Source organism: Zootoca vivipara, chromosome 5, assembly GCF_965207765.1.
Source record: "Zootoca vivipara chromosome 5, rZooViv2.hap1.1, whole genome shotgun sequence".
Classification (NCBI taxonomy): domain Eukaryota; kingdom Metazoa; phylum Chordata; class Lepidosauria; order Squamata; family Lacertidae; genus Zootoca; species Zootoca vivipara.
Window position 1 is genome coordinate 12,194,804 of NC_142588.1, and position 12,975 is coordinate 12,207,778.

At 44.7% G+C, this 12,975-nt stretch overlaps 1 protein-coding gene across 2 annotated transcripts in view; it reads left to right on the forward strand.

The window, feature by feature from the left end:
• PIK3AP1 (phosphoinositide-3-kinase adaptor protein 1) overlaps positions 1–12,904 on the forward strand; it is a 43,663-nt gene extending 30,759 nt beyond the window's left edge. For both annotated transcript variants that reach the window (XM_035138125.3, XM_088669459.1), the window contains exons 11-17: positions 2,120–2,185; positions 2,795–3,000; positions 4,257–4,329; positions 5,912–6,067; positions 7,291–7,361; positions 8,759–8,862; positions 11,981–12,904. In XM_035138125.3, coding sequence (XP_034994016.1) covers positions 2,120–2,185; positions 2,795–3,000; positions 4,257–4,329; positions 5,912–6,067; positions 7,291–7,361; positions 8,759–8,862; positions 11,981–12,050 — 746 coding nt within the window. In that variant the 3' untranslated portion in view covers positions 12,051–12,904. The remainder of the gene's footprint in view (positions 1–2,119; positions 2,186–2,794; positions 3,001–4,256; positions 4,330–5,911; positions 6,068–7,290; positions 7,362–8,758; positions 8,863–11,980) is intronic.
• The last annotated feature ends 71 nt before the right edge of the window (positions 12,905–12,975 follow it).

Below are 12,975 nucleotides of genomic sequence, written 5' to 3' on the forward strand. Positions count from 1 at the left end.
CATCCATGATGGGAGTTGCAGAGCAGGTTCTCCATCTTTGCTGTAGGCTATACAGCCTAGGATGGGTAAACTCAGTTTGTATGCTTATAGTTGAGTTCAAAGTATTATGCCTCTCATTTTTTAAAAGAGGTTTTGTCTAGTCTTCCGGGTCCCAACAACATATTTGCCAAATACCAAAGGGGTGAAAATAAAAGGGAAACAGAAGTGAGCTCCCATTATTTCAGCCTGTCCATTCAACTAACAGCCAACATATGACCGCCTCCAGGAATGTTCAAGGCCCCAGTTGGGTTCACTGCCGGGAGGAACTCATGGAGAGAACAAACCTGTTTATATGATCTGGAACCTCCATGTGCCAGGGCCCAAGCGTGGGAGGAATGAAGACACACTTGCTGGGGCTTGAGGGGGTGGCCCAGTCTACAACAAGCCCATTTTTGTGAATTGGGGGAAAAAAATAAGGCAAATCTGGTTGTGCGAACCTAGTTCCTTTTTATCTATTTGAGATTTCCAGATCTTGTCTTGTGAGATTTACCAAAGCCAGTTAGAAGCAGTGTTTGAACAGCAGAAACAGCATTTGAAGTGCTGGTCCAGGCTCTCCTCTGGAATAGGGTTGCCATACGTCCAGGAATTCCCGGACATGCTCCTTTGGGGGGTCCTACGTGCTCATCCAGAGGGAATTATACATTTTAAAGCAAATGCCCTGGATTTGGGGTTTGTTTTTTTTTAAATTGTGCACAGGCGGCTCTGGTTCAAACTCTGGCTCTGGTGTGGGCGGCCCAGGTTTGGTGGTGGAGGAGGAGGGGCTATTGGGTGATTGCCCAAAAAAATGCTGAAAAGCTTTTTGTGTCTGGATTTTTGCCTCTGGCAACCCTACTCTAGAACTATCTTCTCATTGTCTTGCTAGGTGATTTCTGCGTTCTCATTGGAGAAGCCATTCATGCATTCAGTTATTCAGAATATGTAAATCCTATTTTATAGTCCAGTTTACAGATTATTATTATTTTATTCTCAAACAAACAAACACAAATTAAATTGTGAAATGTTCCCTGGCCAGAAATCAGAACTCCCCATAGAAATGTAAGATAGCACCACCCTAAAATGAGAAGCAAGTAGCAACGGCAGGAGTTACGTTTCTTTCTAATATGACCTTCTTTCATGTGGAACCTTTGATTATTATTTTTAAATCTTTTTAAATCTGCTTCTAGAATATGCAAATCACAAAACACAATGCTGGTGCATCCAGTGGCGTAGTAATGGGGGGGGGGCGCAGCCCCGAGCAGCAGGCTAGATGGGGCTGTCCACCTCCGATGGCCGCTGCCATGGAGGAGAAGCGCCGGTGCAACCAAGACCGCCTCACTCCGCGGCTTGCTCGCGGGGTTTGCCGTGTTGCCGTGTCGCATGCCTCCTGTGTATGCATGCGCCGTGTGCATCATGACGCGCGCCGCATGGCGTGATGGACACCCCGCCCCCTGGCGGGGTGCCTTCGGGTTTGCCGCCCCGGGCAGCCAGGCGGCTAGCTACGCCGCTGGGTGCATCCCATCCCATTCCTTTTCCTTTAAACATATCCGTCTTCAGTATGCTCTGTCATTCAGATTTTCATAGACTGCAATGAGTATTCTTTACAGGGAACCAGGCAGAGGGCCTTCTCGGTAGTGGCGCCCGCCCTGTGGAACACCCTCCCATCAGATGTCAAAGAGAAAAACAACTACCAGATTTTTAGAAGACATCTGAAGGCAGCCCTGTTTAGGGAGGCTTTTAAAGTTTAATAGATTATTGTAGTTTATTTTTCTGTTGGAAGCCGCCCAAAGTGGCTGGGGAAACCCAGCCGGATGGGCGGGGTATAAATAATAAATTATGATGGTGGTGGTGGTGATGATGATGATGACGTCAGTGTTGGCAACACATGGCAACGGTGATGAGTACAGCATCTATCTTTCTGTGTTGTCTGTAGACCAATGGAAGTTGGCTGGCTAATTCCCACACTGATCTGCAGATCAGCTAACTCAAGAGTTTAGGGTTTGTTGTTGTTGTTTTTGCTTAGAATGGGGTTTCTCCTATTGACTGAAGTTTGGTCTGGATCTGCCGTATTGTCTCATGCCTTAAATAGCTTGCGACTGTTTAGTTTTTGCAGGAAAGCACCAGGAGAAACCAGGGAACCTCTACGTGTCTACAGGCAATATTAGGAAAGGTAAGTTGGAGTTATAGCGACTCTTCCCATTGCCCGAGAGGCTAATTCTTGGGTATGACTTCCATTCATGGTTAATACCATTCACCATATTAAGTATAGATGAGCTGTGCAAATTGCTGTAGTGGAATAAGTAAGAGAAGTGAGTGGGCTGGGAGTAGCAAAAGCATTTGGATTAGAAAAGCAATGATGTGCTCTAGGTGTTCCCTTAATATATACTTTTTAAAACAGAAGTTTTCAACCTTTTTGAGTCCATGGCTCCCTTGACCAGGCATAGCCAAACTCGGCCCTCCAGATGTTTTGGGACTATAACTCCCATGATCCCTAGCTAACAGGACCAGTGGTCAGGGATGATGAGAATTGAAGTACCAAAACATCTGGAGGGCCAGGTTTGCCTATGCCTGCCCTTGACCAACTACATTCTATCTGCGGCTCTCCTGTGGGGGAACAGCCTCACAAGCCCAGTTATGTCACCCCTTGCCTGCAGAGTCGGCAGCCCCTCAGACCTTTTCAAACACCGTCCCTGAACTGAACCACATGACACATCTAGCAGTGTTTTTGTTTTGTTTTTTTAATGATGTTTTCCAAGTGTTTCCTTTGTTTCCATTCCAGAGCAAGCAGACAGAGTTCCAAAGGCTCAGCCTCAAACCAGTATATATGACCCATTTGCTGGGATGAAAACCCCAGGCCAAAGGCAACTGATCACTTTACAGGAGCAAGTGAAACTGGGGATGCTCACTGTAGATGAAGCTGTCCTTTGTTTCAAGGAGTGGCAGCTTAATCAGAAGAAGCGGTCAGAATCATTTCGCTTTCAGCAGGTGTGTAAGTCAAAAAGTGCTTTTCACTGGGATATATAAAAAGCAACATCGTTACCGAGTCTACCCTACCACATACCACACATTATTCTTTCTTTGTTTTTCTGTTGTCATTGCTGGGAAAGGTAAAAAGCTGCTGTTTTCTCTCCTGCGCCTTTCCATAAGTTGGCATAGTGGAATTTAGAATGCAGAGCAAGTGGGCAGTGGTTTCAGCTTGTAGGAGCTGGAAGCTAAAACGTCTTAGTATTCCCAAATGTGTCTTTTAACAAAAAGGACAATGAGAACAATATCTAGGGATGGGCGGACCCTCTCCACCTCAGAAAACCATCTTGAGTTTTGCGAGCATTCCTCACAAGAACCTGAGGGGATTTGCAAGGAATGCTGGCAGAGTCCAGTTAGTAGATTTCCCCTCCCTGTCCCTCCCCTGTCAAATGGATGACAGCTCTTCACAGCCGAGGGCTTCTGCTCTGCTGCTTCAGTTGCAAATGTGGTATGTGGGGCAGGAGCCCCAATTAAAGTCACAGCAAGCTCAAAGGGGACATTGTCCAACTTGCATTGGAGCTGACTAGTCTGCAAGGAGGGAGCCTGCATTTCAAGCCCTTGAAAATGTCATCATCCCCAACCATCCCCAACATCTCCTTTGTACAAACAAACCCATAGTACCCAGCTGTACTGTGGCCTTGCCTTTGAAGTCACTCTGATGGGTGGTCTTATTTTTAAAAATATGCAAATAGCTACAGGCTAAGAGAGAAGCCAGCCTTTGTGCCCATACTGGAGTCTTTGCTAATAAACGTACCGTAAATGGTTGGAAAGGGGGAATATTTGGAGTATGTAACACAATATTGGTTAACCACACCAAATTGCTGCAAAACTCACTTTACTATTGATTGTGTGTTGAACATTGGTCAGACTTCATCAGCTACACAAGTATTTCCTGCGTTCCCTCCTGAAATACCTTCAGAACCTATGGAGTCATAGCTAGGAGGACTCACAAAAAGGTGCATGGACAGGGCAATCAGTTTATAAGAGCAGAACACCATGGGCTGGAGGCTGTGGAGAATTGCTGATAATTAGTTAAATCTTGCTTCATGATCACTAGAATCTCTTTCCTAAAATCTTACACAGTGAGGCCCACGTATTATGAGAAGAAATGGGATTATCTACCTTGCATTCAGTTAGATCTTGTCAGTTTTGCAAACCATTATGAATAGTTGTGCATGTTTGTTCAGATCCTTGAAAATAACATTTTGTGTTTCCAGGAAAACCTGAAAAGATTACGTGACAGCATCACTCGCCGGCAAATTGAGAAGCAAAAGGCTGGTAAACATGCAGGTAAAGGGCTTGACTAATTGGTGACCATGCTGAAAACTGCAGCAGTTGGACGTCTCCCACTCCTTCTGGTCTGTAGCCAAGTGTGGTGGAGCTAAGGGGTTGTATGCAACGTTTTGCTAAGTGCTACTTTGCATGAGCGGAACAACTTCCTCTTGCACAGCAGGGCATTTCCCCCCTCTCCTCCCCCTGTGCTCTGCCTAAATCTCTTAGGGGTTTTTCCCAACCCTCCATAGCAGATTTGGGGACATTATGGAACGCACACAAGGGCAGGGGGAAGTTGCATTGCAAAAGCAGAAGTAGTTCCACTTGTGCATTTATTTAGTTGGCCCATGGTACACTCTGTTGTAATGGCCTAGTTCTAGTTGGTTTTCTAACCTCTCTTGACTTTGGTCTGATTGTAAGACAAAGGCTTTTGAGGCAAAAGCAAAACAGCCCCCAGCAATCTGAAGAGCCTCAAATGCGGGAGCAAACCTGAAACCATCACTGGTAAACGGGGATTCTCTCAATAACTCATTTTTTGTTACTTTAGTACAGTCTTTACATTTCAGAAGGCTAAACAACTCCCAGAAATTCTAAGTTGATGTATACATTTTTGTGAAAGTCCTGGGACACAAACAAGATCACGGATAAAAAGACTATGATAAAGACTCGAGGCAAAACATAACCTTACTTCAGTGGTTACTGTCATTTGACACACAGAGGGCAGGAATATCTCAGGCTGTATGTGCACAAGCATACCAAGACTGCCCAAATAGCAACTGGTTAAAATTATGTTCTTTTCACTGGTGTCGTAGCTCATCATATGCCATCATTTATGATAGCAAGACACTAGTGGGAAAAGTATGGTTTGGACTGGTGCAGCGGTGGCTATTGTAACTACAGAGCTGTGCCTACTAGATGCCAATTTTGCCAGTTGTATTACTGAAGGGGATGTGGGTGGCGCTGTGGTCTAAACCACTGAGCCTCTTGGGCTTGCTGATCGGAAGGTCCACGGTTCGAATCTGTGCAACGGGGTGAGCTCCTGTTGCTCTGTCCCAGCTTCTGCCAACCTAGCAGTTCAAAAGCACTCCAGTGCAAGTAGATAAATAGGTACCACTGCGGTGGGAAGGTAAACGGCGTTCCCGTGTGCTCTGGTTTCCGTCATGGTGTTCCATTGTGCCAGAAGCAGTTAAGTCATGCTGGCCACATGATCCAGAAAGCTGTTCACAAACACCAGCTCCCTTGCCCTGAAAGCAAGATGAGCGCAGCACCCCTTTGACTAGACTTAACCATCCAGGGAGCCTTTACTTGCACAGAATAGGTGAGGTGGAAAAGAGACATCAATGGCTCCCAATGGAAAATCCAAGCAGCCCTATGCACAGATTTCCAAAGTGCAGGAGGGATTACCTTGTTTGGGGCAGAATCAGAATTTTAGCTGCGGATGCCAAGGAACGTACTAGATGAGCAACGAGGTGTAACTTCCAATTTGAAAAAGTTTTGCCCACTGCCAAAGGGACAAAGCTGAAGTGTAATTTTTTGAATGAATGTGTTTTAATAGTAATAATAAGTTGCCTTGCCTTGACTCCCGACTTTTTCTTCCTAGATTTGGAAATCACTGTCCCTGTTGGCCATTCCCAGAACATCCCCAAGAAACCAGAGTGTAGCATTTACGAATCTAGTCCTCGGAAAAATCTCTACCAACCAATTAAAGAAATCAGGCGAGGGGACTGGAAAACAGAAAGCGCCTCAAGTACTACTAGTAAGTAAGCAGCCAGGAAACCATCTAGGGAGAGATGAGGATGTTTTTTATTTCTAGTCGTTAAGGATGGAGCACTTAGCAATTGTTGCTTTCCCAGCCCATGCTCTATATTACCCGCACTGCCCAGTCTGTTTATACGCTTTATAAACGTTTCCTATATGAAAATTCACTTATCTAAACATGAGGAACTAGTACCCAAACCTCACTATACACACCACAGATTCAGATAACCAAACATAAAACATGTTTTACTTCCTTGTTTTCCCTTTGCTGATTGGCAAAAGTGTAAGAGTGTCATCATGCTGCAGTTTCATCCAATAGCAATAATTTAGTTTAATTTAACAGCTTTTAATTTAACAGTAATTTAATTTTCTGGTCAGAATTCCACACCTCCTTGATGCTGTCCCGGGGGGGGGGGGGAGTGGGAAAAGCCTCCCCTCTTCAATCCATTTACCTATAAGATCAGGCTTCCTTAAACTCGGCCCTCCAGATGTTTTGAGACTACAATTTCCATCATCCCTGACCACTGGTACTGCTAGCTAGGGGTCATGAGAGTTGTAGGCCAAAAACATCTGGAGGGCCGAGTTTGAGGAAGCCTGTGTAAGATAAACATGTATACTGTAAAGCCTATTTCTCAGGACATGCCATTTTCTAAGCACTGTACACATATTGAAAGATAAGGCAGTCCCTGCCTAAAGGTTCACAATCTAACAGACACATGACACAAAATGAAAAAGAAATCGAGAGGTAAGAAGAAATAATTTAATACTGAGCCCTTCCCTAATTCAGTAACTATAGGAATAAGCAGAATGGTGGTTTCAGGGCCAGGGGAAAGGATTGGAAGTGTTATGTATTAAGTTAACTGCAGTACTCCTTCTGGCCACCATGGCTGCAGTTCTTACCCTGCCCACTGTGGCTGCAGTTCTCACTCAGGTCCACAACATGCAAATGAAGGATTGAGAGTGCTGTTCACGGATTGGGTAGCTAGGGGAAGTTTGTTACTGTTGCAAGTTACTGAGTACTATATAAGCCAGTTGGCTAAGCTACTGTTCAGTCTGGACTCAGAGCTGGAATAAAGAGCTGGTTGTTTTGAGAGCTGTGACTTCATCCTTCTTACCCACTATTCTACAGGAAGGTGGTTCCTCACAAGAAAATCTGAATGTGTGGACACTTTATGAAATGCTTCAGAATCCCTAACTGGCCTTGTTTCCTCATCTAACCAGGTAGTTCAAGCAACCGATCCAGTACACGAAGTATACTGAGTGCCAGCAGTGGGATGGATGGCGACAACGAGGTAACACTTCTCACTGCAAAGTTTCTCTCTTAGCAAACTGCTGTGGCCTGATCCCTCACTAAAGCTACAGAAATGCATGTTTCAGTGTACAAGCAGTAGCCTATTTGTGGACAAACAAACAGGCCGCATAGAGCAGTGATGAGGCGTTGGGACTACAACTCCCATAATCCCTGCCCATTGGGCAATCTGGCTGGGGCTGATAGGAGTTGGAGCCCAACAACCATACCTGCAGGGCCACAGGTGACCCCCAACCCTGGCATAGAACTTGATAAAGGAGTAGTGGGAAGAGTTAATTTGAGGCACCAAGCCACAATTGTTGATGCTGTGGTGACATTGGAAGGCTTCGCTGTGTGTTTCTGAGGGGAACTGAGAAATAAAAAGACTGCTTTGGCAGAATTGCACTCTTGCCTCCCAGGAAAAATATTATGGGAAATGGGGTCTGGTGCCAGCAGATCCACAGGGAGAAGGACCAGGGTGTGGGGCCATGATACTCCCTACCCTGCCTGAAGTAATATACTGTTCCTAAGCCAGGAGCTCTGGGGCTGCAAAGTTGAAGAGAAACCCACTCTGGCCTTTGCCATCAACCAGTGGACTAAGGGCCACAGGGGTCGTTTCCCCCCCCCCCATTTGATCTGTTCATATTACTGTGCTATTGCTTTGCATATCCATAGGCACTATATAAAACTTCAAAATCAATGAAGTAGTTCCAATGACGAGGTAGTTGCAAAGTCCTTAATTATAGAGCTGTAGTCTGGCTTGGTTTAAGGCAGTGTTCTGTGTTCCTGTGTAGCACACTGATTCATTCATAGAAGAAGGCCTGAAGGCAGATCTAGCATAGTCCTAGGCAATGCAAACATTATGTATGTGTATTATTATTATTATTATTATTATTATTATTATTATTATTATTATTATTTTGCCACCCATCTGACTGGGTTTCCCCAGCCACTCTGGGCAGCTTCCAATAAATTAAAACACAGTAAGACATCAAACATTTAAAACTTCCCTAAACAGGGCTGCCTTCAGATGTCTTCTAAAAGTCAGAAAGTTGTTTATCTCCTTGACATTTGATGGGAGGGCGTTCCACAGGGCAGGTGCAACTGCTGAGAAGGCCCTCTGCCTGGTTTCCTGTAACCTCACTTCTTGCTGTGTGGGAACTGCCAGAAGGCCCTTGGAGCTGGATCTCAGTGTCCGGCTGAACGATGGGGGTGGATACGCTCTTACAGGTATACTGGGCTGAGGGCGTTTAGGTCGGAACCAACACTTTGAATTGTGCTTGGAAACACACACACACACACACACACACACACACACACACACACACAACCACATAAATGTGGCTGTGTAATTTCCAAGAAAATGCTGCAGGAAAAGCTTACTTCCACATCTTTATGTAGGATAATGAAATGCCAGAAGTGAAGAGAAATTTCAACCCCGGGACCCAGCCACCAGACAGACCATCTACAAGACCTCCAAGGATACCCCCTCGAGTTGCTAGCAGGTTGTTGTTGTTGTTGCTGCGGCTGTTATTAATATCATCATGATCATTACCTTTCTACAGCTGTCTACGTGAGGAACAGGTTTGACAGGTCTCTGCCCCATGGGGCTTACAATCTAAAATAGACACAGGGAAATGAAAGACGAAATGTGATGGTGGCAGATATAGACAAGAGACTATGCAGTTATTATTTTGTTCCAGTTACACCTGCTTATGCTTAATACGGACGGAGGTGTGATAAGGCATAGGCACTAGGGGTTCCTGCCAGAGGCTTTGTGGGAAAGATGGTTTTTGAGGAAAGATTTGAAGGAAGTAGGAGAGATAATCATACAAAGGTGTTATGGGAGGGAGTTCTAGGCATAAGTGTTTTTCTTCCTAACAAATCTTTATACCTGGACCAAACACTATACAGAGATTTTCTAATTATATGCGTTTTGAAGCCTCTGTGGGCCTTCACTTTGTCATACCATAAATATGCATGCCAACCGTAAACATTATCGTAACCTTCTAAATCGACTTATGTAAAAGGCTCATGGAAGCCAGTTGTTTTGCCATTTCCGTATAGTCAGTAAAAATATTTAGTGTGCTGATATAAATAGCGTGCAGATATAAAAAGAGTTGGAAGTCATAAATAGCTGCTGTAAGGTGATCTCTTTCAGTATTTCTTTCACTTTTATTGGAATTGCACAATGAGGTAAAAGCCAGTTTTATATTTGAACCACTTCTTTTTGTAAAGCTTTTGACCTAGTCCTCTAGTTTTATCGGAATTTGAAATGAAGCTACATGTATGCATGTAGCTTCATTTGAAATGAAGCTACATGTATGCATGTAGCTTCACAAATACTGCTTGTGTTACTCTATAAAGTGTTGTATGCTATGTAGTTTCAAAGTGTACTATACTCTCCCTAGCCTTACTTAACATTTATATGTTAAATAGCCAGAAGGGCAGGGTATAAATAATAAAATTATTTATCAGTATACTGATGACAGATAGCTGTATTTATCTCTAACATCTTAAATGGGAGAGGTGGTGAAAGCTCAGGATCAGTGTCTGAATGTAGTGGTGGATTGGATGAGGACCAATAAACTGTTTGAATCCTGGGAAGACAGAGGTTCTTAGGGTGGGTAGTTCCCATGTCCGGGAGACTGGCAAATTGCCCATTCTGAATGGGGTCACATTCCCTCTGAAGGAGAAAGTGTATAGCTTGGGGCTACTCCTGGTCCTGGATTCATCTCTGTTATTAGAGGCCCAAAACCTAAGAGTGCATTTTACCAGCTCTGTCTGGTGAGCCAGCTTCATCTGTTCTTGGACAGAGAGAGCCTGACCACTGTGGCCCATGCATTGGTATATTTGAAAGCTGCATTACAGCAATATGTGGACCTGCATTTGGAAGCTCCAACTGGTACATGAGCCTGACTCCTGATGAGAGCTTCTGGTTGAGAACATGTGACACCATGGTTAAAGCATCTGAACAGGCTACTCAGCTACTACGGACCCAGGTTCAGGGTCCTTGTATTAATTTACAATACCCTGAACAACTTAGGTCCTTGGGGACTGCCTAACCCCTTACATCCCAGTGGAATCACTGAGATCATCTGCAAGATGTTAGCCACTCTGAGCCCGGCTTTGGCTGGGGAGGGTGGGTTATAAATGAAATTTTTTATTATTGCTATTATTATCATCATCATTAGTGTTATTGGTTGTCTTCTAAGTTGGCAAGACTCATTTGACAGCAACAAGAAACCGATCCAGCCTCCTTCTGTTTTAACCTTTAAGCCCCTGTTGCCAAGCTTTTTTTCCTGGCAATTAAAAATAAACATTTACATGGTTTTAATTGCATGGCTTTATGTAAAACAGTTGTAAGCTGGTCTGATAGTTTATATGACTAGTAGAATATTAATATTTTTATAAATAAACTAGCTGTACCCGGCCATGCGTTGCTGTGGCTAAGTCTGTGAAATTGAGAAGAATGAAAACAGAAAGTGGACGTTCCCCTGACTCCCTCCATGTTTCCCTGAGTCTCCAGCAGGACCGGCACCCCCACCCTCCCCCTTCCCCTCCTCCTCCTACCTTGTCGTCGAGACCTCCTGTCCCGGCCTCCCCCCTGCGCTGCTCCCGGCCTCCTGTAGGTTGGCCCCCACGTCCTGTGGCGAGCGTGGGCCTTTGGAGACAAAGCATTCCGCACTTCCAAACATATTCCGGTGGAGGTAGGGATGGACTGGTCAATCGGTGGGAGGCGGCTTCGGGTTCTCCTGTGTAGGCGCAGTGTCCGGGAACCTCGGAGAATGCGCCTGCGCAGGAGAACCCGAAGTCCCCTCTGAGCGACCGAGTGGGTGAGGGATCGAGCGTGTGGCTGCCAGAGCAGCTCTGTGGTAGGGTCTCCATCGTTGTGGCTGGGGCAGGAGGCCTCGACGGGGAGATAGGAGGCATAGGAGGAGGAGGGGGTGTCATTGCTGTTGGGGACTCACTCAAACATGGAGCCGGTCAGGGGTCCTGACGTGGGAGGTACGTATTGTGTGTCTGTAGGTTTGTGGGGTGTGTGTGTGCTTGTGGACGTTTATGGTAATGCAAGGGTGCAAGTTTTATATCCCGATTCCCTCTCCTCCTCCCGGGTTCCCAGCGGGGTTCCCAGTGGGAGGAAAGAATGTGGAGGGGTAGACTGTTCTATAGGATCTGTTCCTTTGAAGTCCAACAGATGGTGCTATTGCTGCATAAAAGGATATGGCGTCTCTTCCTTTGACGTCCAATGGAGGGCACAATTTTTTCACAAAACCATGTTTTTACCTGTGACAGGTATGACACCTATATAATCAAAGTTTATACAAACATTCGCGTAGTGGAATGGAACGTTGTGTCAAAATTTCAACGCAATTGGTCAAGCGGTTTTGGAGGCAGCTCGATGTGTATGAACGGGGACCTTTTACATTTTTATTTACATATATAGATGTAGACTGGCATCATTAGATAAGAATATTAATAATAGCTTTTCTGATTCAATTTTGTGTTGTGATTCACATAAAAACTGCAAAGGCATTCTGTTGTTTCCTTGCTTTTGAAATTCAGCATGTGTAATATTCCAAAGCTATTCTTATGCTCTGCTTTTCAAATGTTCTTCTGCAGGCCTTTTAGCAGTGACAACTTCTGCCCTCCTCCCCCTGTGCCTCCGAGAGGTCGTGAAATGCCGCGCTAAATCTTCAGGATGGTGAATACGAAAATGCATGGTGTTTATTCTTAAGGTGGACTTTTAATAATATTGAGGATCCAGCACAGGTTTTCTCCTCACCCCGCCCCTGTCAAATGAGTAATTTTGGCACAGATTTCTTTGAAAAACCAAAGTGGGGCGGGGGACGACGACAAGAATTTGACTGTCCTCTTGGCAGTTGTGGCTTTTCAGAACAAATTGGTTGCAGCAGAGGAAAGTACACACTGAGCTTTTTCAGGATTATGTGATTCATTCTTCTTAATCACATCAGATCAAAGGTAGAAATTCCTCAACGTGGAAATGGAATACCTACAAGTGGACCCTTTTCTGTTTATCTACAAATGAGGTAAATGTCCCCTGTGCTTTCAGGTAGGCAGACCGGAGTTGACATAGGGCTGTATTCAACTAAGTATTACTCAGAGTAGACCCACTGTAATTAATGGACCTAACTCAGCCATTTTTATAAATTTCAATGGGTGTACTTCGAGTAAAGCTTTGTTGAATCCCACCCGCATTGCAGTGGAAACTTGGCCACAGTACACAATGGAGTAATTCCTTCGAAATCTGCACAGGCAGGTTTTATGATGATTTTATATTTCAGACTACCAATTTGGTGCCTAAAGTAGCTTTTTCAGATAACGGGGAAACATTGAGCATTGTTTTGCACTTTAAGTCCTGTGCCTTAGAACACAGGACCTCCGTGGAATCTTGTTCCATGTGCCTTGGTGTGTATTAATTCTGTGATGATGTTACCAAAAGCCGCCCATCAAACTGTGGATGTTAAGGAACCTGGGTTCTGTATAATTTATGAATATGAATAAAGTTTATGCACAGATGTTTAACATAGTTTTTTACAGTCTGAATTCTTTATTCTGAGGCAGCCTGTGAAGGCAAGCAGCAGATCAGAGTTAAA